General features: G+C 34.1%; 2 protein-coding genes across 2 annotated transcripts in view; one reads left to right on the forward strand and one right to left on the reverse strand.

Annotated features, from left to right (window-relative positions):
• The window catches only part of LOC106132572 (semaphorin-1A), a 298048-nt gene that overhangs the window by 128373 nt on the left and 145819 nt on the right, over positions 1–23856 (reverse strand). The window lies entirely within an intron of this gene.
• Positions 428–1402, forward strand: LOC106132560 (cilia- and flagella-associated protein 20-like). The gene is made up of 2 exons (XM_060949719.1): positions 428–626; positions 702–1402. The coding sequence occupies exons 1-2, from the start codon at positions 428–430 to the stop codon at positions 1400–1402; spliced, it is 900 nt and encodes a 299-aa protein (XP_060805702.1).

Here is a 23856-nt window from a genome sequence, read left to right on the forward strand (position 1 = left end):
TTATATGTATGTATGTATGTTCAATACTATATTATAATGAATGTTTTTTATATAACAAACAAAATCATTAATTAGTTAATCATTGTTCAGAAATGTTATTATTAGCGAAGATATTTAACAATAGAAAGGCGCTTTAGTATTAAATGTTGTTCTTTTATGTTTATAAAATTAGTTGGGATAGCATGAAAACATTGACGAATTTGATCGGAGTAAAGGATAAATAAATTACAAGAAGTGCGGCAAGTTCAAAGGTTGTCTTTTTTCGTTCCTCCAGAAAAGAGGCGTGATTTCATATATGTACGAATATGTTAAAACTGGCAGGTAAAATAAAGATACACGATGTGACAAGGTTTGCATGACGTCTTGTTAACTTCATTAACTGACGTTCCGAAAGTTGTAAATAAATGCAATTTTTATACACAACAAAATGTTCAAAAATACTTATCAGAATGGGTTACTTTCGATATTCTATAGCTGCGGGTCAAATCCATTGGCTATATGGGATATGGAAGTAAATAATGGTCACATAAAAAGGTTAACCGATAGTGAAGTAAATTCCATAGTTTTAGAGATTGTGAGCACAAATGTAGCAACTACATATATTAGTTGCCCAAGAGGTAACCAAGTACTAGGCATTAAACTTCCATTTCTCGTTATGATAGTGAAAAATCTGAAAAGGTACTTTTCTTTTGAAATAACAATTCTCGATGATAAACATATGCGAAGACGTTTTAGAATATCAAACTTCCAGTCTACGACTAAGATAAAACCATTTTGCACAACTATGCCCATCGGTCTAGCTGGTGGCTGGAATCAGATTCAGTTCAATTTATCAGATTTTACAAGACGTGCATACGGGACACAATTTTTGGAAACTCTTCGTGTTCAAATACATGCCAATGCGCGTCTACGAAGGATTTACTTTGCAGAGCGTCTTTACACTGAGGAAGAATTACCACAGGACTATAAACTGTATTTGCCTTTGGACCACAAGCATAAAAAAGGGAAAGCTGAAAAGAAAGAGGCGGCATCTCCTGCCGCTGCGAAAACACCTCCTACAAAGGCTGCCCCTGCTGCTCCGACACCACCACCAGTAGAGGAAGCCCCACCACCTCCACCACCTGAGGCTACACCGCCTCCAGTAGAGACACCACCACCCGAATTGCAGGCGGATGCTGATGCGAAAGAAAGTGAAGTCACAGAAACACCTGCATCCACTGAAGCTGGAGATGAAAAGCCACCTGAAATGGAAGGCGAGGCAGAAGCTCCACCTGAAGGTGAGCCTATTGAACAGATTACTGAAGAGAAAGCAGAAGCAGAAGTGGAGGAACAACCTGTTGGAGGAGACGAGACTCCCTTAGAGGCAGAGGCCGCAGAGGCAGCGGAAGCACCACCAGAGTAACAAAACGAAAGAATTTTTAGAAAAGTGTATTATTGATCAAAGAGGTTATTATTATTGTTGCTATTTTATGTTATTTTATTTATTTAATTGTAAAAGTGTTAAAGAGCTTAGGCTTATTAAATATAAAAATATATTTTAGTATTTATTTATACAAAAACAATAATATAATCTTCTAAAAAAAATCTATGCTCCTTCCTATAAGTCGTAATTTTGAGCAAAAGTCGGAATTATTTCCCAGTCCGGCTCGGCCGTATGCAATTTGCAAACGTGACTCATAAAATCGTACCATCATGCATCGTTGGTTGTACCCGCCTCTTTAATAGTTTATGCCCTGGTCTATGGCGCGAAATTCCGCCCATTATTTAGGGGTTGTACCCGTCAAACGACTGTACGAATATCCGCTGATTTATAACGTGGTATCAGTAGCAACTCTCAGCCACTGACTGATACCAGCTCGCGGAAGAGGTAGCGGGCAAGGATTTTTACATCCATACTACCCTTAAGAGGGAAGAGTAGCTGCCGACATACACTATGTTTTTCCCTCGCTACCACACCAACATGGAAGCAAGAATTTTTATAACATTTGTAGTCCCTACGTGTGGCTATTAGTGTGGCGCAAGGGAACATGCCCATTCAGGCAATTGTGTTAGCTTTGGCCTGCAAATGTTGCAGAATCTTGTCCAGAAAGGCAAGGACGAAAGTCATCGTACTTATCACATTTAGTTTTTTGTACGTTTTACTAATATCTAGTCGCGGCTTCACACGTGAATTTAAAATTTAAGAATAAAACTCAGGCTGAAAATATTTTATTCTAATAAAAGCTAAAGGTAAAGGTTTCAGTCCAAATCCGTTTGTAGTTTTTGAGTGAAAATATAACAAAGATACAAACTTTTATTCTACATATAGTATATATAGAATAATGTATGACGTGTGTTACATGAAAAACGTCTTGATCATAAACCCGTTTTCATTTTATATGGAGTATTAAACTAAACCAAACTAAACTAAGAAAACGTCCCATACCCGCTGTCAGTACGAATGCAGCCTTACTCTGCCTACTCTCTGGTTATTTAGACACGTTATTATATTGGATTTCGAAAACTCATTAAGAATTTAACAGTACAGCTTTGGAAAATTATTACCTAGAATTCGTGATTGGTTATATTTTGTCTATAGTTTGGGTCGGCTAGAGACGAGTGGTACTTTCTGGAATTTCAAAGTTAAATTAGGTATGGAAACTAACAAATGCTTTATCTATACTACGAAATTATAAATATTTATTGCATGATATATAATTTTAAACGACATTAATTTACTATATTTATAAATTAGTCAAAATTAAATATTGACAAAACACTTATTCTTGTAGGTTTTTTCCTAACAATTTAATTTTATTAAAATAGAATGTTCTATTACCAGATTGTCCTCTGTTTCATTAACATATGCATCTTCTAAAATTTTGTGACTAGGACCGCGTGTTATACATCCATCAATTATATTCAATACGGAGTCAATTCTGTTAAAACTTAGCCAAATAGTGTGTCAGTCGAAAACAATTCCACGGAGCTAAAGAAAATAAAAAATAATTTAAAAACTTGACGTGGTACTTTAATTTGTTCAAAGATCTATTCATTCACTCACCAATTGGAAAACTGCCGAATTTCTATTATTTATCTGGAAAATATGAAACTTACCTGAAAATAAAAAAAATATTTAATTAATACAAAAAAAGTTAAAATAATAATATCTGTCTAATATGCCTGAGGTTTACAAATTAGTGAAGTATTCTAATTTCTATGGCCACGCATCACAAATCAACAGGGAGTTCTAGATATATTACATAAAACAGTACTAAGTGATGACCCATCTATTCATATTATCACGTCTATATCCCTTGCGGGGTAGACAAAGCCAGCCAGTCTTAAAAAGACTGAAAGGCCACTGTTAAAGTGTTAATTTCAATTAGGCGCCTTCCTGGCAATACTAATACATACTTTTATTTTACCAGTGACAACTTTCTTCCGCTCTCTCTGTAATTCCAGTTTTGTTGTATCCGGTCATAGTAAAAGTTAATCCAAATAAATCCATCATTAATTATAATTGAGTGCATTATTAACAACATCCACGATCAGCTGTATGGCATAATGATGGAATTGAGATTCAAATAGTGACAGGTTGCTAGTCTCGCCTACAAAAAGAATTCCAAGCTTATTTAAGCCTTTTCACTTAGTCATATTTCACGGCATCCATGATAACAATATGCAGAGGACTTATTCTAAAGAGCCGCGAACCACATGGCACAAATATATATTATTTCAATGACATATTCCACAAATACCCAAACATACGATTTCTATGGCCCGGCATCATTAATAGAGAATGCTAGATATTTAGTTGATACAGTACCTTATTAGGTGTGATGATAATTTTCACTACATATCTAAATTTATATGTCCCTGTTTAATAATGTACTAGCCCCTTAGTATATAAATATGATATTTCGCATTTCCAAGCATAATGTGCTAATGCAGTGTATAGAACAATAAATCATTCTACGGAACATTTCGTCTGATGTAAGTTATAAGCACTAAGCGATTTTTTGAAAATCATAAAATATTATATATTTTGGTAATTATAAAAAATGTTTTTTTTAGATTTCTAAATTTGTATTTAGCGAAAGTATGCAGTGCAACAACAAATGGAAATCAATAGGCTCTGCCTACCCTTGTGCAGGCATGATGTTATGTACGTGGGTATGACGCAAATACGTATGCTTTAAATATGTGTACAGAGGCGACAATGAAAAGGATGCTATCCACATATTGTAGACGCAGCGAAGATGTATGCTTTTCTATCTGGTTTACTGTAATGACACTGTACTAACTAAGTACGAGCTAGAAAGTAGCGTAAATTTGTCCTCAGACAATTTGTTCATTCAAAATTACATAAAATCGATCCCGCGGTTCAGTCATGTTAGAGTTATAGATAGATGGATAAAGCATGTAAGGTATTGATTTGAATACATAATTCGATAAGCACATAATATTATTGTACCGCGTTAATATACATTATTGAATTCTCGAACTAAATTCTGAATTACAGTATTGAGCACTGGTGTTCAATAGTTCCCTTAAGATTTTAAACTCTGTTTACTGATTCCCTAACTATATTTTATGAGGGCTTTCCGGCGTCCTCTTGAGACGTTCAGGTCAAGGCATTTGTCCATAGTAATCCTGACCTACTTTCCTGTAATACTCATAAATTTCAGTACAGTTTCCGATAATAGTAAGTATACAAGCTTTATAAGTAAGTGCATCGCTGCATCATGGTACTTATTAAATAGAAAGTGAGAAGTAAAGGTTCTGTGCGAAGGTAAATGGATTAAAAAGATTATGATACAGCAACCCACATTGAAAAGTATATCACGTTCAATGCAAGACTGTTGTCCTTTTCTATTTTGACTACTTTACGTAAGAATGAATGAAGTTTCTTTAATGCACCATTATTTTTTCTACCAGCTTTTGCGCGAGGTTTCGCCCCAACGGATGTTTCCAGAAAACAAGTTGCCTTACTTACTTCTGAAGGTTTGTGCCTAATTTCGTAAGAATCGGTCCAGTTGTTTTTGTGTTTTAAGTTACAAACAAAAATAAAAATACAATAACTTAGAAAAAGGTGATATACAAGAAGAATGTGTTAGCGTTAGAATTGGAATGTACAAAAGTACTAAAATCCGTATAACTTGTGCCACACCACATAGCAAGCTGAGTCTGAGCACAGTCGCCGTTGGCTTCCCGTAATATTAAAGCCTTAATTTACTGTTGCATTATTTAGCAGCAAAAATTGGTCATAAATTAGAATTTTGTTTTATAGTATCCGTAATCTACATTGCTTTTACAAAAATTTGTAAAAACAGATTTATATGTTTGACTCTTTCTTAGCGAATTAATGTGTCTTTTGCACTTGAGATTCCAGGTTCATAGTATGGAAAAAAGGAAAATTTTAAGATTGACCCGCGTCTTGAACTATATTTGATTTTTGATGTTATTTCTTATCTTTAGTATGAAAAATTATTTTCAATTCAATAAATTTTACCCAAAATTTAGGGAAGAAACATATTAACAAATTCGATCAACCACAAACCTGTGCTAAAATAATTTGGCTAGTGGTGTCGCCGTCTAGTCAGCTCACGCCGACTAATTTTTGAAGTCGTAAAATTTACGACAAAAGGGAGTATAATCCATCCCAAGTACGGTCCGAGCAAAACGTGACAGGCGTAAAGAAATAATACCGTCAGCATAGAAAGTGCATATTTTAATTTTAAGTATGTTGTATGCTACCACCTCCATTCCGTGGCTTCGTTCCTCTAGGTATTTTGAGATAAAAAGTACTTAGGTATTTCCCCAAAAGAACTCAACACACAAACATCAGGACTGGGACACAAAATATAGATTTAATTTCATATAAGTCATATCTTTATTACCCAGAAAAATAAACAAGAACATAAAAGATCTTTAATTCCAACGGCGGACCGATATTAAGATACCTTTTCGAGTCAATACATATTTTTTTAATATTTTGCTGTCGGTACCTAACACTTACCCAAATTAAAGGAGCCGGCTACTTGTAGATGCAGATTCAATTACCGCATCACAACCGGTGCAGCCTTCGAAAAATGTCTTAATAGCACTAAATAAGCCATAGCGTAGTCAGCAATGGCCTAATTAGTGCTCACTTAAAATGGTTAAGTGATTTTCCAAAACAAATCAAAATGATATTTACATTCATGACATAATTGTATGTGACGAGATACATATGATAAAACTCGAATGAATTTTTAGGAATTTCGCAGTAGTTTTATTCGACTGAAAGATATAAAAATAAACTTACAAACAGTGTTCATTGCAATTAACATCGCAATGTTCAAATTTTTAATAATGAAACACATGTAGTTTGACATGTTGGTTTGATGAAAATAATAATTAAATAACGGATAATACTACCATTATTTGAACAAATATTTTTAAGGGCAATATATGCATACATAAAATCACGTTTCTTTTCCAGAGGGGTAGGCAGAGACTGCTTTTTTGCTTTATCTGAGTACATTCTTAAGTCACGTCGTGCAAGTTTGACGGTTTAGGAGTTTCCGGCACTGCCATGGATGTCGTAAAAAGCGATTAATGGATAGGCTTATAAACTTGTGATTTCTCTTGTAGGCGATGGGCTAGTAACCTGTCATTTTTTAAGCCTTATGAAGCCATACAGAACAGAACGTGGTCTTTCAGTATTTACAAGTCTTTTAAAGACTATTGGCTCTGTCTACCCCGCAAGGGATATAGACGTGACTATATGTATCTATGTATTGATCTGATTTTTTGCCAGGTCGTCCCCGATTTGACGTACGTTATTCTTGGCCTCCCCCTTATACGGTTCCCATTCGCGCTCTCATTGTATTAAGTTTTATACAGTTAACTAGGAGTAAGTATAATAAAAAAAAGATTATGTTAAAAACTTTAAACAATGACTTGATAATCCTCATTTAAAGCAGGTGTAATTTTTCTTTCAATTTTAAAAAAAGTACAACATTCTTATCTGAACGGCCCATGAGCGGTCATTTTTGCCTGAGTACGGTCGTATTTTAAAAGGCTTGAAGGCTACGCTGGGCCCCACAGATAAAACAGCCTATCGGATATTTACTGACCAACAAACCACTTTTCAACTCATTTCAACTGGATCGATAAAATCCCTAAGGCGATTATGGCCAAGACGTGCTAAACAATAATTACTATATTTTCAGTTAGGTACTTAAAAAATACTTAGTCTCAAATACAGAGTATGCGAGATTCGCAATTTTTTGTTTACGTTTCGATTTTAAAGAATTTATATTCAGATTCTAGACGAAAGTAGTAGAACGTGGACACATTATTTTTTATTTATTTTAAAACTTAACTTACACTTTTCAATATCGTGGTCAAATATGGACCGCAGGCTTCTTAGGGAGGACGGAAGTGGGACTAAATTTAGACACAAACAAGTTCGTTTTACATCATGCTCTGCCGAGATTCAAATTCAAAATTAAAATCATACAGAGCGACATTAGAAACATATGTATACTCTCGTATATATACACGAATATATGTAAACAAATAAGACGTAGGTACACAAACATTGAAACTTTTTGCGTGATCTCTCTCATAAAACAAACGAGGCAAAAGAATGTATGATTTACAGCCTTCGTCCATTTCTGTCAGTGCGGTATTAACCGCTGACGGCTAAACGAATTATCCATCTCACTTCACCCCGATGGGAAAGACAGAGAGAAACTCTGTTTGTTATCATGCCACAATAAATGCCGTTCTTAATAGAATGGATAGGTTTATATTAAGCGAATGTGCTATGAAGAAGCACTGTGTTTTGTCGGAATAGCAGAAGTTTGTTATAGTCATGTATTAAGGGTATTTGTTATTCGAGTAATGAAAATAGCACCACTTCTATTAAGTGTATGTTTGTTTGTGTGGACGGGTTATGTATTTTTTTGAATATATATGTGTAATGGTTTCTGAAAACTGGTATTTAAATATTAAGGTATTGTTTATAGTTACGTAAGTGCTCTTTATTGTAATGTACTTCATGAGAGATCGTTATCGTCAAACATCAAATAAATTTGAGACATATTTATTTAGGTTCAATCACATTAGATTTATTTGTTTTTTTTTATTTTATTTATTTCATAGAACTTATCATTATCAACAGTATATATTCGATTGAATATATCTTTAAAGTGTCTATCCTCTTAAGGATAAAAAAAATACATAATAAAACGAGATAAAAGAAAAAGCGATTGTGGCTAATCATCTAACAAACAGTGACTTAACAAAAGCATAAAATTTTAATCACATTAAAAATAAAAAGTAAGGACGTGTCTAAATGTAGAAATATACAAAAGTATATAATCTGGCATACGGGGAACGCTGTATGAATATTCATAGCGCAGGTGCGGGTAGATCGTATCGCTATATAAACACTTTGTACACTATTAACCAAGTACATTACAGGTATGTTAACGACTATAATATCACTGTTATTAATGGTATTAAATTTACTTAATAGAAGTAGAATTCGAAATTAGACGGTTTCCACTAAGGGCATGCCTGAATGTCACCTACCTAGCTTATTTCAGACTTTTGGTAGACAATGTAAAATTCATAACGAGAACCTAACATCGCGTATAATAGTTTGTTAACCCGACTATACACTGTAGTATTTTTTATTCAAAAGTTTAGTTTACACCGTACGAAGCGCCAATATACAAAGCCATGACAATACACAATCATTACCTATACAATACACATACATATGAGGTATTCATCCTTTAAGGGAAATACAATAGGAACAAAGCTCAAAGGCCACGTTTAATTAAATAGATTATTGATGGAAGTGAGAGACAGGTTGCTAGTCCGATGCCTTAAAATAAAAATCCCACGTATTTTTGCACTGAATTACTTTTACAATCAGCTGGCTCTCTTTTTATCCACAACCAGACCGGACGGCACCGAACTACGAAATTACATGTTAAAAAATATACCCTATTCTCAATGTTATTAATATATGTACGCCTATTTTCTACCATTGAACTTCGCGTGGGCGATAGCATTAGGGGGTTAGTTTCCGTAAAAACAGGAATAAATCACCGGGGTTCAACCCCGGCTAATTACGGTTTAATTTAGATCCAAGAAACCACCCGTGGGTGTATTCCCGTTAGGCTAGCGGAAATTTCCCTAGTATAGTAGTAGCGTTGTGACCCTGATATTTGTGCGTATAAATAAATAAATATATACGGGGCAAATTACACAGATTGAGTTAGACTCGAAGTAAGTTAGAAACTTGTGTTACGAGATCAACTCAACGATACTATATTTATAATAAATACTTATGGAGATAAACATCTAAGACCCAGGCCAATCAGAAAAAGTTAGTTTCGCATCATGCCCTGGCCGGGATTCGAACCCGGGATCTCCGGTGTCACAGACAAGCGCAGTGCCGCTGCGCCACAGAGACAAATACGTATATTATTGGAACAACATGGATTTAGGATTTGAATAGTGGTAGGTTGCTTTAAATAATCCTAAGTTTCTTAGCCTTTCCTCGATTGACTTTTACAAAGACGAGCAGAAAAGGTTTTAGTTTTTTTCTTGGCTACCAGGCCAGACCTTGGAAGCTACTAATTACTAATATATTAATTAGCAACTGATTTATTTACTGAACAAATCTATTTTCAGCGTCCGAAAACGAATGTTCCGGACCGCTACGGCTCTAAAATCATTAATCGTAAACGTTGCTTGTTTAAGGAGCCGTCAGTCATAAGACAAAGTTCATGAGCGATAATTGAAAAAGTTAACACTTTATACCTATAGCGATCAGAGAGGCAAATTATTAAACCAATTAAAAGTTTGCAACATTAACTGAATCAACGCAAAACAAATTCTCTTGAAGTTGTTCCCTCCATCCAGTGATTTTATTTGATATAACGTCTTCCGCATAGGTTTGCAACTTAATTGAGCTTGAGGGTATAAATATGAAGGTTGATTAAAGGATTAACAATAAGCTGTCGTTCTCGAATGCTGTATTTAGTAATGAGTTGATATAATGTTAAAAACTAGAAATTGAAATAGGAATTATTACATGACCTCTATAACAGCAAGGAAACTTATAACGAGGAACAATGTAAATTGTGTTCAGTGTGGTTTGGTTCCCTGGAACATGGAAATATATTCTGAAGATGGCAGTCTCTTTGCTGACCTTCTTACACCAAAATCGTGGTCATAGAACTAGGCTCCTTTTAAAATGAGCCCAGGTCAGGGAGTAACCAGGATACCTCCTTTTCGGAGGGGTAACCAGAGACTGAACATTTCGATTCCCCTGCATACTTCATAATCATGAATTCAGTATCACTTGGCTATTCACTACATATTTGTTCTAGTTATGTATGTGCTAATCTCGGAAATTTGTGGACGGATTAAGTTCCTGTTTGAATTTTGGAAAGCTGGTTCACCAATGAAGTGTTATACGAGTATCTATAAATGATAGCTAATCGCTCGCTAGTGATAAATAAGAAACAAGCAAAAGCCTTTTACTAGTAAGCTATTAATCAGTAATTTCAAAACATAATACTCGTAATAACAAAAATTTATATATATATATATATATATATATATATATATATATATATATATATATATAGGCTAACATATATAAGCTAATATATATATATATATATATATATATAAGAAGTAAGTTCGAAACTTGTGTTACGAGATACTAATCCAACGATACTATATTTTATAATAAATACTTATATAGATAAACATCCAAGACCCTGGGCCAATCAGAGAAAGTTCGTTTCTCATCATGCCCTGGCCGGGATTCGAACCCTGGACCTCCGGTGACACAGACAAGCGCACTACCGCTGCGCCACAGAGGCCGTCATATAAAATAAATAATAATACAGCCTATTTTACTTGTGAGATAAATCACAACATTCTTACTTGTACATTATACATGTCTCACAACAATAAAATATTATTGTATGACTTCGGAAGGACGTGGAGATCCGAAGATATACACAAAGCGGGATTCGGATACACCTGCGACTCGATTTCAATCCTAAAGCCGGGGGTACACTGACATATCTTACGATATACAAAGGTAGCAAGATACATTATGTATGTAAAAATAAAATTTTGCCGTAAAGTTAGTGAGTAGCTAGTAAAAATAAAGTACTTTTAATGAAATATATACATATATTTGGTAATAAATTCATAATATAACACAATAAACTTGTGGTCATAATTTCACTTCATACAACTATTTGCGGTTTATTCTACTTTTATGCAAGAGAATAAACCGCACAAAAGTTAAATTTAAAAAATTTGTTATGTCTAAATTTAGAAAAGGACAGTCAAATAAGTTGCTTGGAAGGGAGGACTGTGACTGTCTGAGCTGCATAAGAAGACAACTATTAGAAGAAAGTTCAGGTCAAAATATTTCGTCATAGGTCCATCGCGCAGGCAGCATACCTGTCCAGTGTTTTTGATGGTCAATATATTGCAAGAATAAATAAAAATTGTGTACTTAAAACATTTTTATTAATAAACTTTTGGCACTTTTACTGAAAAAATATTTCTTCATCGCCACGTGTTTTCCGTGTAAAAATGCTTTACCCTTGACTTCCCCCCAGCTGATCCAGAGTTTTCGCTTTCATTCGTTTTAAAAATACACGAGTAGGTATCTTTAACCCTTTTATGAATTTTTAACTTCCACCGTTTGTGAATACACAGATCGAGAGTCGAGTACTGCTTAGATTACATGTATTATTGCCGCTAGTGTAGGCTGGAACAGATAAAAAATTCATTACCAAACCCGGCGCTGCCGTTTGAATATGAAACTTATTACATGAGCGAGTGAGTGCCAAATCGCTAACTAGTAACATCCAACTCATTTTCCGCCGACATTGAATATTCTGCCATGTTTGAAGGAAAAACAAAGTGTTAAATTGCGTGGGGAGTCGCTTTTGAGTCGAGTGATTGCTCGTGGAAGTTTGATCTTTGTGTCGTGGGGTAAAAGGTTGTGTTTTGTTTGTAGTGGTCGGGGCGGGTTGTGGGGTTGGCTTCCTGTTACAGGAGACACGTATAGAGGATGTGGGTCAAGTGGTGGGGACAAAAGTGCGAGTGTAGCGCCGCGACGCTCCCGGCGACTTCTATGAGTTACAGCCTTCTGTTTGAACGGAACTTTGACAGATTTACGGATTGTTTGCTTAGTTTCCCACTAAGGTATTTATAACTGTATATTTATTATTCATTTGCGCATGATGAATCATGCATTGTGTTAATTTAGTTTCAGATTTGTTGGAATTTTGTTCGTGCGAGTCAATCTCTGAACCGGTCATAAGAAACAGTTGTGAAATTTTACAAAAGTGTCCCATTTTCTCCATTGAGGGAAGCTAAGATAAAAAAAACTACACCAAGTATAACTAATGTACATAAGTGGAAAAATTCCATTAATTTTTTTGTTGCGCCTTAAGGGTTGTTTATTGGTGAACTTAATGCTAATAGCATTGTCTACCAGTCAACCTTTAGAAAATAGCAACCATATAAATATACAGGTGTCAGTTTTAGTTAGAGAGAAAATACTGATTGATAAATTTGTAAGTATATTTTTCTATCTAACGAAAAATAACATATACGCTTTTCAGTTTCATATAAGAAAAGTTTACCATCAAAACACACCACACTTAAAATTTAACGCTAGACTTGACAAACTAAACGGTTACAATAGTGTGTATGAAAGCATGCATGGTAGCGTTAGATAAACAGATGATTAGTGCCGGGTATACAGTCTTGGGAGGTAGCGGGTTTAAATTGGTTCACGCAAATTTTGCTTAATTTTAGAAACCGTAAATGCGCCATGCATTTCTGGATTCGTTACTTATATTATTAATGTGAGTGTACAATAAGTTTGTTTTAACCTCTTCACAGTTCAACCAGTAAACTTATTTTCATGAAATCACTTATTGTAGAGGAAATGTGTACGGTGCAGCATTTAGTATATTACTTTTCACGAGGATGGATCCGCGAGCGAAAGCTTTTTATAAAATCTCCCTTACTCATCCATATTCCAGTAAATAAATACATTCATTCATTTATCGAGTAAGTACTTAGTATTAATTTCCAGCTTTATCGATTAGATTCATAACAAATACAATTGGCCATGCCAGTTTCGTTTAATATTGTATGAAAGGAATTAAGTTTATGTGAAGTGTTTTTGATGATATTCTAAAATAAGTTTATTTATTCACGTATCAAATCAAATCAAAATTTATAAAATTAAATTTATTTTAGTGGCATAGCCATATAGATTGATTTACAATACATACTGTGAAATTATTTTGCACTGCTGAAAACATCTGTCCACCTAATTAAATATACGCGTATTTCAAATGCGTAAAAATAAATAATGATGACCCAGCGGATTGGGCTGCGATAATATGTCAGTGTGTGCTATTTTATAAATTTAGACTAAACATGCAAACCAGATCATTCCAAACCATTAGAATTCCAGCAGTAAAGCTAACCGCTCTCTCTTGCACTATGACCTCTCATTTACAGAGACAACCGTAGCGAAATAGAGGCGGCATGATAATAATTTCATATTATTTGGGATTGCTCTCTGCACTATCACAAAATAACTGAGTACAGAAGTGTAACCTAAAGATTCTGCAATGGTTTTGTCATTTTGTTTAGGCACTTTAACTATATGTATCAGTTAGATTTTTAAATTTGGTATAATATTTTGTGCTTTCATAAATATTTTTTTTATACATCTGATTGCTACATACTCGTAGTAGTAGCTATCATAATTTGAAGCATTTCTAATCAAATTGAATACAATATTTTCGTAAAAGTTCCACTTGTTCGTAAAATAATAAAGATATTCTCATAAACGAATTTGTTACAAATTACTCTCTGGTCTGAATTTATTTAAAAACATGAAAACGAAGGTTTATAAGGAAGGTATTTACATATTTAAAAGAATTTAAGTTAAAAATTTAAAAAAGTATTTGTGCATCATTATGAATTTAATCACACATTTTATGGGAATCGTTCTGTGCTATCTTTAGTTTGTACTGCTACTGCAAGACACTTTATTAGATGCATTTCAGCGGATGCAGAGAATTAAACTGGTAATACTAGAAGGCAAATGCTTAGCTGTGAAGAACGATAGTGTTAGTGCGGTCGGGAATTGGTTTTAAAATTAATGCTGTAAATTTTGAGAACATAATCATTGGTCGTTATTTTTTATGATTTAGTAACGTATCGCGTGATATTAGCCTTTATGGCTTAGTGGTAATGTTTACTCTGATACACAAGGTGTTAGATAAGCGGTAGGTAGTACGGTGGACCTTAGTCTTGCTCATCGTGAGGTTGCAATATTTTCCTAAAAATTCCATTGTTTTTTTTTGGGAAATCCATTAACATATTATTAATCACACTATTACGAAAATTATACTACAATTAAACTAAAGTAATAGCAATCATATGTCAACAAAACCTTACAGTACATTTCAGCCCGCCTCTACAGTTACTATGCGACCCTTGAAGCGGTAGGTAAATACAGTTGCTTATCACGCTGAAAATATGAAATTTCGCGCATTACTTTTGAAGGGTTAAAATACCATAAATAAGAGCGTATCTTGCCATCTCGTTGCTACATCTCTACTATAATCAGGCCGTTTATCTTATAACGCTACATTAACTACGGAGGCGGTAACATCTTGAAATATTCTCTCCGCAGATATTAAGATTCATTAAACTTGGTTTAGTTCGCGCTTTTTAGGGCGAGTTGATAGATTCCTGTTTTCTGAGCATTAAGAAATTACAACTTGTTTTTGGTAGTACTTACAAAACTATTAAGTTTTTGTACCATTTGAGCTGTTTACTTAAATATGAAATATAATATGTTACAAAATTTATCTAGATTTGTATTATACATAGTGATGGTACTCACATTGTTTTGAATACGCAATAACTGAGGACGTTATGAAAAAATTTTAAATCAATTTACTTTCATACTACAAAAATTAAAATATGTTATTAAATACTTAGACTAAAACTTATTTACTCACATCAATTACCATTAGTTTGTCACTTAAGTTATGAGCTGAGGAAATAACAACCGCGCAACTTTTTAATTAAACTTTCCCATGCTATGTAACCAGAAACAACTTTATTAATTTAAAAGTGCTTTCTGTAACAAAATATGAAGTGTACATTTTTCATTGAGGTTATAATACATGTTTTGTAACACACGTTTTGAAAGAAGCGAAAAAAGTATTTTTGACGGCCTCTGTGGTGCAGCGGTAGTACGCTTGTCTGTGACACCGGAGGTCCCGGGTTTGAATCCCGGCCAGGACATGATGAGAAAATAACTTTTTCTGATTGGCCTGGGTCTTGGATGTTTATCTTTATAAGCATTTATTATAAAATATAGTATCGTTGAATTAGTATCTCGTAACACAAGTGTCGAACTTACTTCGAGGCTAATTCAATCTGTGTAATTCGTTCCGAATATATTCCGAATATATTAAGTATGCAGGGATCGTTGGAAATGTAAAGATGTAGTCTTTGTCTACTCCCTTGGGAAAAATGCGTGATTTTACTCATATATAAGTTTTAACAACCTGGCTTGATGTCACCCGGATAGATGGAAACTATTGGCTGACTGGTGTATATTGAGGTTTGCCTACTCCGTGGGAGACGCACCCATATATTCATATAATCACATCTTTTCCTTACGGGGTAGTAACGATGAAATATTTATATAGTAAATAATATAAGTCTTTTATTTTTCAATTTAAAAATATCAAATATTTTTCCAAAATACATCAACAAACTGTTGTTAATAAAATATACTATATGTGAAAACATACTGGATATGAAACTTGATAAAAGTTAGATTATTTTATGCGTGTTATATATTGGACGCCATTTCCTTTCGCTCCGGATTTCAACGCTATTCCCGCTTTAATTTCAAGTCCTTTGTTTAGAATTTCATTCAGCTTGCATCGCCGTTTGTTAACCTCTTCACTATAACCCTTATTCAATACAAATCTCTTTCACTTTACTGACTATAGGGATATATATTTCGACGACAAAATGAGTTGATAAAAGGCAATCACTTATTATTTGTTTTAAAATGAAGACATTATATTTTTTAAACCACAATATAAAAAATAAGAGGTATCTGTATGTCATGAAAAGGCGATTAAGGGTAAGGCCAAACTTGGAATTCGATTTAAAGGCGATGTACTAGCAACCTGTCTCTATTTGAATCTCAATTCCATTATAAAGCCATCCAGCTGAACGGCCTTTTAGTCTTTGCGACACTACCCCGTAAGGACGTAATGTATGTTTGTATGTAGATGCATAGAAACATAGGTTATATAATATAGTATGCTCAAAAAGAATTCTACGCTTTTATCACTACCTACTCTGTCACACAAAACTACTCGAAACCTACGTCCCCTTTGCGAGCTTTGTAGCTCTCAATTACAGCACTTCGCACTGTAAAACTATTCTCACTATTCCATCGGCATCCGCACAGAGTACTGCACGACCGCATCGACCGAGCCCGGGGTGACTTGCTTTGTGCGAATTCGGATAGCCTTTGTAACTCAACGGTAGGAATCGATATTAATATCGCTACAGAATCTGTTGTTTTGATGATGAGATGAAGTGAATTGATTTGTTTTCAAATTGGCTGTTTTGTATTGTTCATCAATGTTAATATGACGAACACAAATTTGATGTTTTTTTATACACAGCATACATTGCGTAAAAGCCGTAAGTCAGATTTTAGAAATAAAATATAAGGTCTAAAAGAAGATATAAACTTACGCTAAAACAAGACAAAACACATTACACTCTTTTTTCGACAGCTGTGCAAAATGCTTCTATATCAAAGGCATGCAATTTAAAAATAGAATACGATATACATACTTAAATTCCCCAATGCCAGCCAGCATTTTGTCTATAGAAAAGAGGATTCAGAGACAGGCGTATTTTATGATGCCATAAAAAATTTATAGCGAGTCCCTGCAAGCCAAATTGAATATCAAATCAGCGCTATGAACTTTTGGGCTAAATTTAATGAAGTGAACGTGAAACGTGTCGGAGTCAAAGGGAATGTAAGCTATACTTCGAGGACAGTAGATATATAGTGATATTAACCTTTTTGTTTGTTGAATGCACCAGAATGAAAATAAAGTTAAGAAATTTTTTCTTATTTGTTTCTGGATTTGTGTAGCCGTTTTTGATTGGATCTTATTGAATCTTTTAGCACTTATTCACTAACTAGCCTTTATTCGCAGCTTCGTGTGTATTTAACAACATCAAAAAAAGCCACAAATTTAATTCAGTATGTTTGTGAGGAGGTAACAAACAAACGAATAAACTTACTTTCGCATTCAAAATATTAGAAGGGCGAGATTTTTGAAGAACATATACTTACATATATTTTGCATAGTAAAATAAAAACAATAATGAATAAGACAAATACGAATGTAATTTTTAAATCTATTTGAGAATAATACGTAAGCGAAGTTGATACGGAACAAAACAATAAATGCAAATAAGATGGATCCCAAATTATCAAATTCCTTCTTCTCATTCCAGAATATTCGATGACGCATCTGTTTCGAGTTTTGCTCAATTATGAATTAATGAAGCGAGTGAGACTCAACTCATTATTGACTCTCGTGAGGAAGAGCAAGTGACAGCTGTAATACGCAATTATTCGCTTGTTCAATTAATGCTCAATTCACATTGTCTTGTCGTCAGAATGTACGTTTAATTGCTATTTTGTCGAAAATACACATACAGAAAGTCATATACATACATACATATAATCTTGTCTATATCCCTTGTGGGGTAGACAGAGCCAACAGTCTTGAAAAGACTGAAAGGCCACGTTCAGCTGTATTCATAACCACCAATTAATATCGCTAAATACCGCATCGTAAGCTTGCGTAAAACTGCAAACAAAATGTCAGCGGTTCCATCTGTTTGTCTGGTAAATACACTTTTTAATTGTCAAACAATGACGCGACACTCGTCATCACTAATCCAATTAACCCGCAAAGCCAGCAAATGATCGATCGTCGTATTTACAGAAGTACGACATGCGTGAAGTTTCATTGAGAATTATAAAGATATATGTATATGTATTAATAAAATAATTATTTTGAAAATCGATAGATAGAAGATTTTATTTAGCTTTTCCTTGCAGACTATAAATAAAATAGTATTATTTTTACTTGTGTTTGCAAACTCTTCACGATCACATTAAATTAAATTTTATTGAATCCTAAAATTTTGCAAATATTTAGTTAAAGAATTTAGGGCATAGAGTACTTTGTATTCTGAAAAGAGTAGTTCTCGTAAAGATAACATTCGCATAATTATGTAATTAAAAAATTATATTATGTCATGTTGCATGAAATTGTCTACATTTATATCAACAAATTCCTTCATTATTTCAAACTGAACGTTTTCAACTCTTCGAATATAAACTTGGAGGACTTTTATGTAAAACTGTATTGTTTTGCATCACTCGAGATCCGGCGCGGGCGGAACACCATAATGAGCGCGTTCCGCCGGCGGTCGCGCAATGGGGTCGAATTATAAGTCGCATTGTGTGTTTGTTTATACGCCTATATTGTAAAATATCGAAGGAAATAATAAAAAACATTAATGTGTTAAAATTAAGTTTGTCAATCGAACTATAGTTTGATAAATGTCTTCTACCTTCCGGCCTTAATGCCAGTTACATCTTAATTTTGTTGAGGAGCGAATCGTGCGCCTTTACACCATGATCTTTGGGTAATTATATTGTGTGAGTTTGAAAAATCTGTTTATGTATATTAACTGTACAGTGAGCCTGCAAAAGTCCACATACAACTTGGAGAATATTGTCTGCCAAAAAGTATATTGTAGATGAAAAATATATAAAAGATGATATTTGTTTCAAACGAAGTTACATTGACCTAGATGATATGCTATGTTTAATGGAAACCATTACAACTTCTATTCAATAAGTGAACATGGATCATAATTCTTTGACTTAAGTACTGAGTGATTTCACAAACATAGATTCAGGATAATAAATCAACTCCATTTTTTCATAGCCCATGAATTAATCAACGCACATCGTTAAGGGCAGGAAGTACTTCATAGGAGCCCCCCGAAAGCCAGTGCTTAATTGTGCGAAAAGCTGAACCCTCTCAAGTTATATATCTAGATATATTGAGCACTAACCTGTTGAGACGTGGGGGAACCAAGTGGAGATTGATGATTTGCAGTTTTAAATTTAAAATGCTGTTATCGATCTAACGCAGTTACATCCGAGGTATTTTTTATGAAAATATCGCACGGTTTTATAGCTATATATAAAATTATAAATACTTGAATTAGAATGGCTTGATTAAGGAATTAAGCTTCAATTCGTTGAAGTCGTTATGCATTGTTCGGCTACTTTTTTCTGGAGACAAGTAGCGTCAAAGTAACGCGGCTAAGGCTAGTTTTCAGTTCACGTCAACGAAATTCCGCATTTATTCAGAACTCCAATCGAGTTAATGAATTTTGTATATCATATTATGTGTCTTACACAGTACTTACGTTTATCACAAACCAATGCGTCGTATGTGCAGTCTGTTTCAATGTATGTTGTATAATATATTTTTTACATAATAAACAAAAAATGTATTTTCGCCCCAAGAGACCACACGCTTAACTAACTTAAACAGAAAATTATCATTACGTGAGATAAAATAACATAACTATGTTTTTATCTCTTCGTCGACCGTATCATTACACAGTACGTCGGATATCTAAGGAAGGAATACCGATGTATCGATAGCACTCGAAAGCGTATCGATACTCAATAGAGACTCAACGACTGAATCGATTTAGAAAGTGTTACGGAACCGCTACTACAATGTGCCTCCGAGAAAACGTAAAGATAAAATGTTCTGTAATATAGCGATAAAGATTTCAATAACGCAAAGATTTTCTTAATATAATGTACATGCACATACATGTAATAAATCACGCCTCTTTACCAGAGGGATAGGTAGGGATCACATCTTTCCACTTGCCATTTGTGGATGAAGCGAAAGAATAGTCATGAATTGATATCCTTCTTTGGCATGCATCTATATTTCCCTTTCCGGAGGAATTTCGATGATTTCTTGTAAGTGTTGTCAACCGCATAACAAGTTACCTTTTGCTTGAAACTATCATGCGAGAATAGAAGCGAATTTGTGTGAGTTGTGCTGTTGACTGTACGCTGTCTGTCAGTCAGTCACCGGTAGAAATGCAAGAGTATATTGTTTTCTTACTAAGCTTAGCTCATTAAAATGATGTTATAAAAAGGTTTCGTAGACAGACATTTTTTGTTCAAAGATGCTATTTGTTCAAGCGAACAATTTTGCATGATTAAGACTAAAGACTTTCCTTAATAGAAAAGACAAACTTAGTTTTGTATTTAATCTGACCGCAACTTTTCACAGAACGAGTTAACTTAAAACATTTTCCTGAGTAAAAAGAAGAAAAAGGGGAAATAATGGCGATTCCTGAACTTTCGCTATCTGATGCAGAAGTTTGTAGGCTTCGCGGGATCTTTATGAGAGTTTGACATGATAGCTTTTTTATAAAAATAATGGAATTGAATTTGTGTTCTTGAAGCGGCGATCGTTGAGGTAGCCTGTCATCTTTCTCTCTTTTTATATTGTTTCCAACTGTCATAAAAATGATAATTGATAATCTATATGATTATAAAAGTCTTAATTTATTACAATCTTGGCATACAAAAATGTATATTCTAAGTTTTCTAATTTTATAAAAAGCAAAAACCTAAGACTCGTATTGCTTCACATCCGTTGAACAAAAACAATGAAAATTAGTTGGTTCACGCTTAAACATCATTTTGAATTTGTCAAATTTCTTATATCGTGACCGACAGTCAATCGATCAGTCAGTTTTCCAAAGTAAATGTTTTTCACATTCAAACGATCAGTTTAATAATAAAAACAAAATTATATTTAATACCGATGAAAACTGTCAAGTGTATAATTGTAAACGTCAATTAGTGTTGAAAGTGCGAGTGATGTCAAGTGCCTTAAAGCTCAAAGCTTGCAGAAATGAACGTGCCTTTTGTTACATTTGTCACGCGTGTGAAATAGGAGTGTTATTTTCTTAATATACATAAAATAATGATAATTTTCCCGACGTTTGTATCATGTCTAAGGTATAATTGTCATGTCATTCTTTCTGCGTCTTTGTCCCTTACTCGGTAGACAAAGCCTACTGTATCAAAAATACTGAAAGGCCACGTTTAGATCACGCCGAGCTAGGATTTCGCAAAGAAACCTGTCTTTATTTGAATCTCAATTCTATCATTAATTTAAACAGCTTAGCGTGGCCTTTCAGTCTTTTCAAGACTGTGGCTCTGTCTGCCCCACAAGGGATATAGAGATTATATGTTTGTATGTAGGCAGGAGAATAATCTTAATTATTATATATTTCTGAAATTCTCACGTTTGATAAGTCCAAGTAGAAAGTCTAATGAGGTCATAAATATCAAATGAAATTGTCGAAAAAGAATTAGATAAGGTTAATAATGGTTTTTAGGTTTTGTGAAAGACAAGAGAAACTCTTTTTTTATTCCTCAAAATTGCCAAATGACCGAAGTCCTGGGCTAAAATCTAAATCATGAAATATAAAATCAAATATATAAAGTTAAAGAGTATAAGACATCGGCGGTAAGTCCTCATTAAGGCTTAAGGCGGCATTGTCGAGTGTTGCCTCTAATTGCAGACATTTCTCAATTAGTCTAAAAGTGTGAGTGATTTCGTTAAGTGTCTGCGACTCAAGGCTAACTTTCTGAGGCGGGGACGTGAATTCAAACAAGAATGACATAATTATTATTGTTTTTTCTTTCATTTTTAAACTGTGGTTTACATTTTGAAAATATTTTCTTCATAAAAATCATCATAGACAGGAGGGGTAGACAGAAACTAAATCTTTTCCACTTGCAACGATCCCTGCAGACTTCTTTCGCTTCATTCTCGTTCATCAATTTTTTCATATAAGCTAGTCTGTTAAGTGATTTCTTGACCTGATCTTTAGACCATTTTTGGAGCTATATCTTTATATATCATTTATATTATACGTTTCTGCAAAATTTACACAAAATAAACTTACCCGCTCCTTAAGGGAAAGTGATACAGGATTTAAAAAATATTTGGTAATATTCTCAATCAAGGCATAGAAAGGCAGGCATAGAAAATGTATGAAAGTAGATAATCTAAATATTGTTTGAAAACTTGAATACAAACATTTCGGGATCCACACGGTTCGTGACAAATTCTCGGAAATTAGGTAATAAAATATATTGTGGCATATACAAGTGTTACAACATAGCACTGCGACTACGCTGTAGTCAAATACTACCATACACTCGTAGTAGACTACGATGTTGTTAGCTGCTACGACACACTCGTAGCACTCAGCTACGAGACAGCTACGCGGTAGATAGCGCTACGACAAGCGTCATTACGTTTCATTTACATAGTTATTTGGAACATCTTTTGAATATTTTTGAATTATAATATTAAGCTTCAAGAGTTACCATATTAAATTTTAATAAAAAGCATTTATTAAACTACTTCGCTCCGCATAATGGCTACCATGTACTTCAAAATTCGGTAAAGATGAGAATGAGATAGAACATGTTAAATTTTGTATTTAAAATAATAAAATTAGGTATCGTTTAAGGCCGTTGAACTTTCTATGATAACAATAATATAATTATTATATTATTATTATACTTCGTAATTGATATTTTGATTGTAGACAATACCTGAAACAAAATATAAAAAATTATTAAACATTGCGTACAGTATAGAAAGGTTTCTAAAAATAGTATAACACAAGAATAATCTTCTTTCTCGGAGGGGTAGACAGAGACCACATCCATTCATATGAATAATTACCACACTAACCACTAACCATAATCCCAAATAATAAATCCCCACATTCAAATCCTAGTTAGTGCAATAACTAACACGGAATTAAAGTTTAGGAAACTGAACGTGGATCTGCCATAAACTGTCTACCAAGTTTATTTGCTGACGGGGCAGGTAGAGCATTAAGATTATATCAAAGAGCGTTTGCGGAAACAAACATGTTTGTCGGAGAAATAGGCGCTGGATGTGGCAATGAGAGTTTGGGATTAAATACGTGTTAGGTGGGAGATAATTAGGGCAAGATAGGTGACCTTTAAATATTTGACGGCCTCTGTGACGCAGCGGTAACATGCTGGTCTGTGACACCGGAGGTCCCGGGTTCGAATCCTGGTCAGGGCGTAATGAGAATCGAACTTTTTCTGACTGATCCGGGTGTTAGATGTTGATCTATATAAGTATTTACTATAACATAAAGTGTCGTTGAGTTAGTATCACGTAAGTCAGTAAGTTTCAAACTTAGTTACGAACAGTACCGCATTTTTTTAATTGATTTTTAACGAAGCGTGCTGCGATCCGAAGCGAAGGGAATTTAATTACTTCAGTTTGCATATAATGCTTTAGATATAGCTGTTGTTAATCGTATTATAAGGTATATTTGTTCTCAATTTGAAATAACCACATCTAGTGAAACAATCGACTGTAATCTTAAAGTTATGGACACAATTCTCCTTTGAATACGATTAACTTTCTCGTTGGCCGCAGCTTTGTTCTGTGTTTACTGTAGTAGGAGTGTTATAGCCACTTTGATCTCGCCGCCTGTTCGACTATACTTGCATTATTACTGTTTCAGTAATATTTCGCTTCGATATTTTCA

This window comes from Amyelois transitella, chromosome 19 (genome assembly GCF_032362555.1).
Source record: "Amyelois transitella isolate CPQ chromosome 19, ilAmyTran1.1, whole genome shotgun sequence".
Classification (NCBI taxonomy): domain Eukaryota; kingdom Metazoa; phylum Arthropoda; class Insecta; order Lepidoptera; family Pyralidae; genus Amyelois; species Amyelois transitella.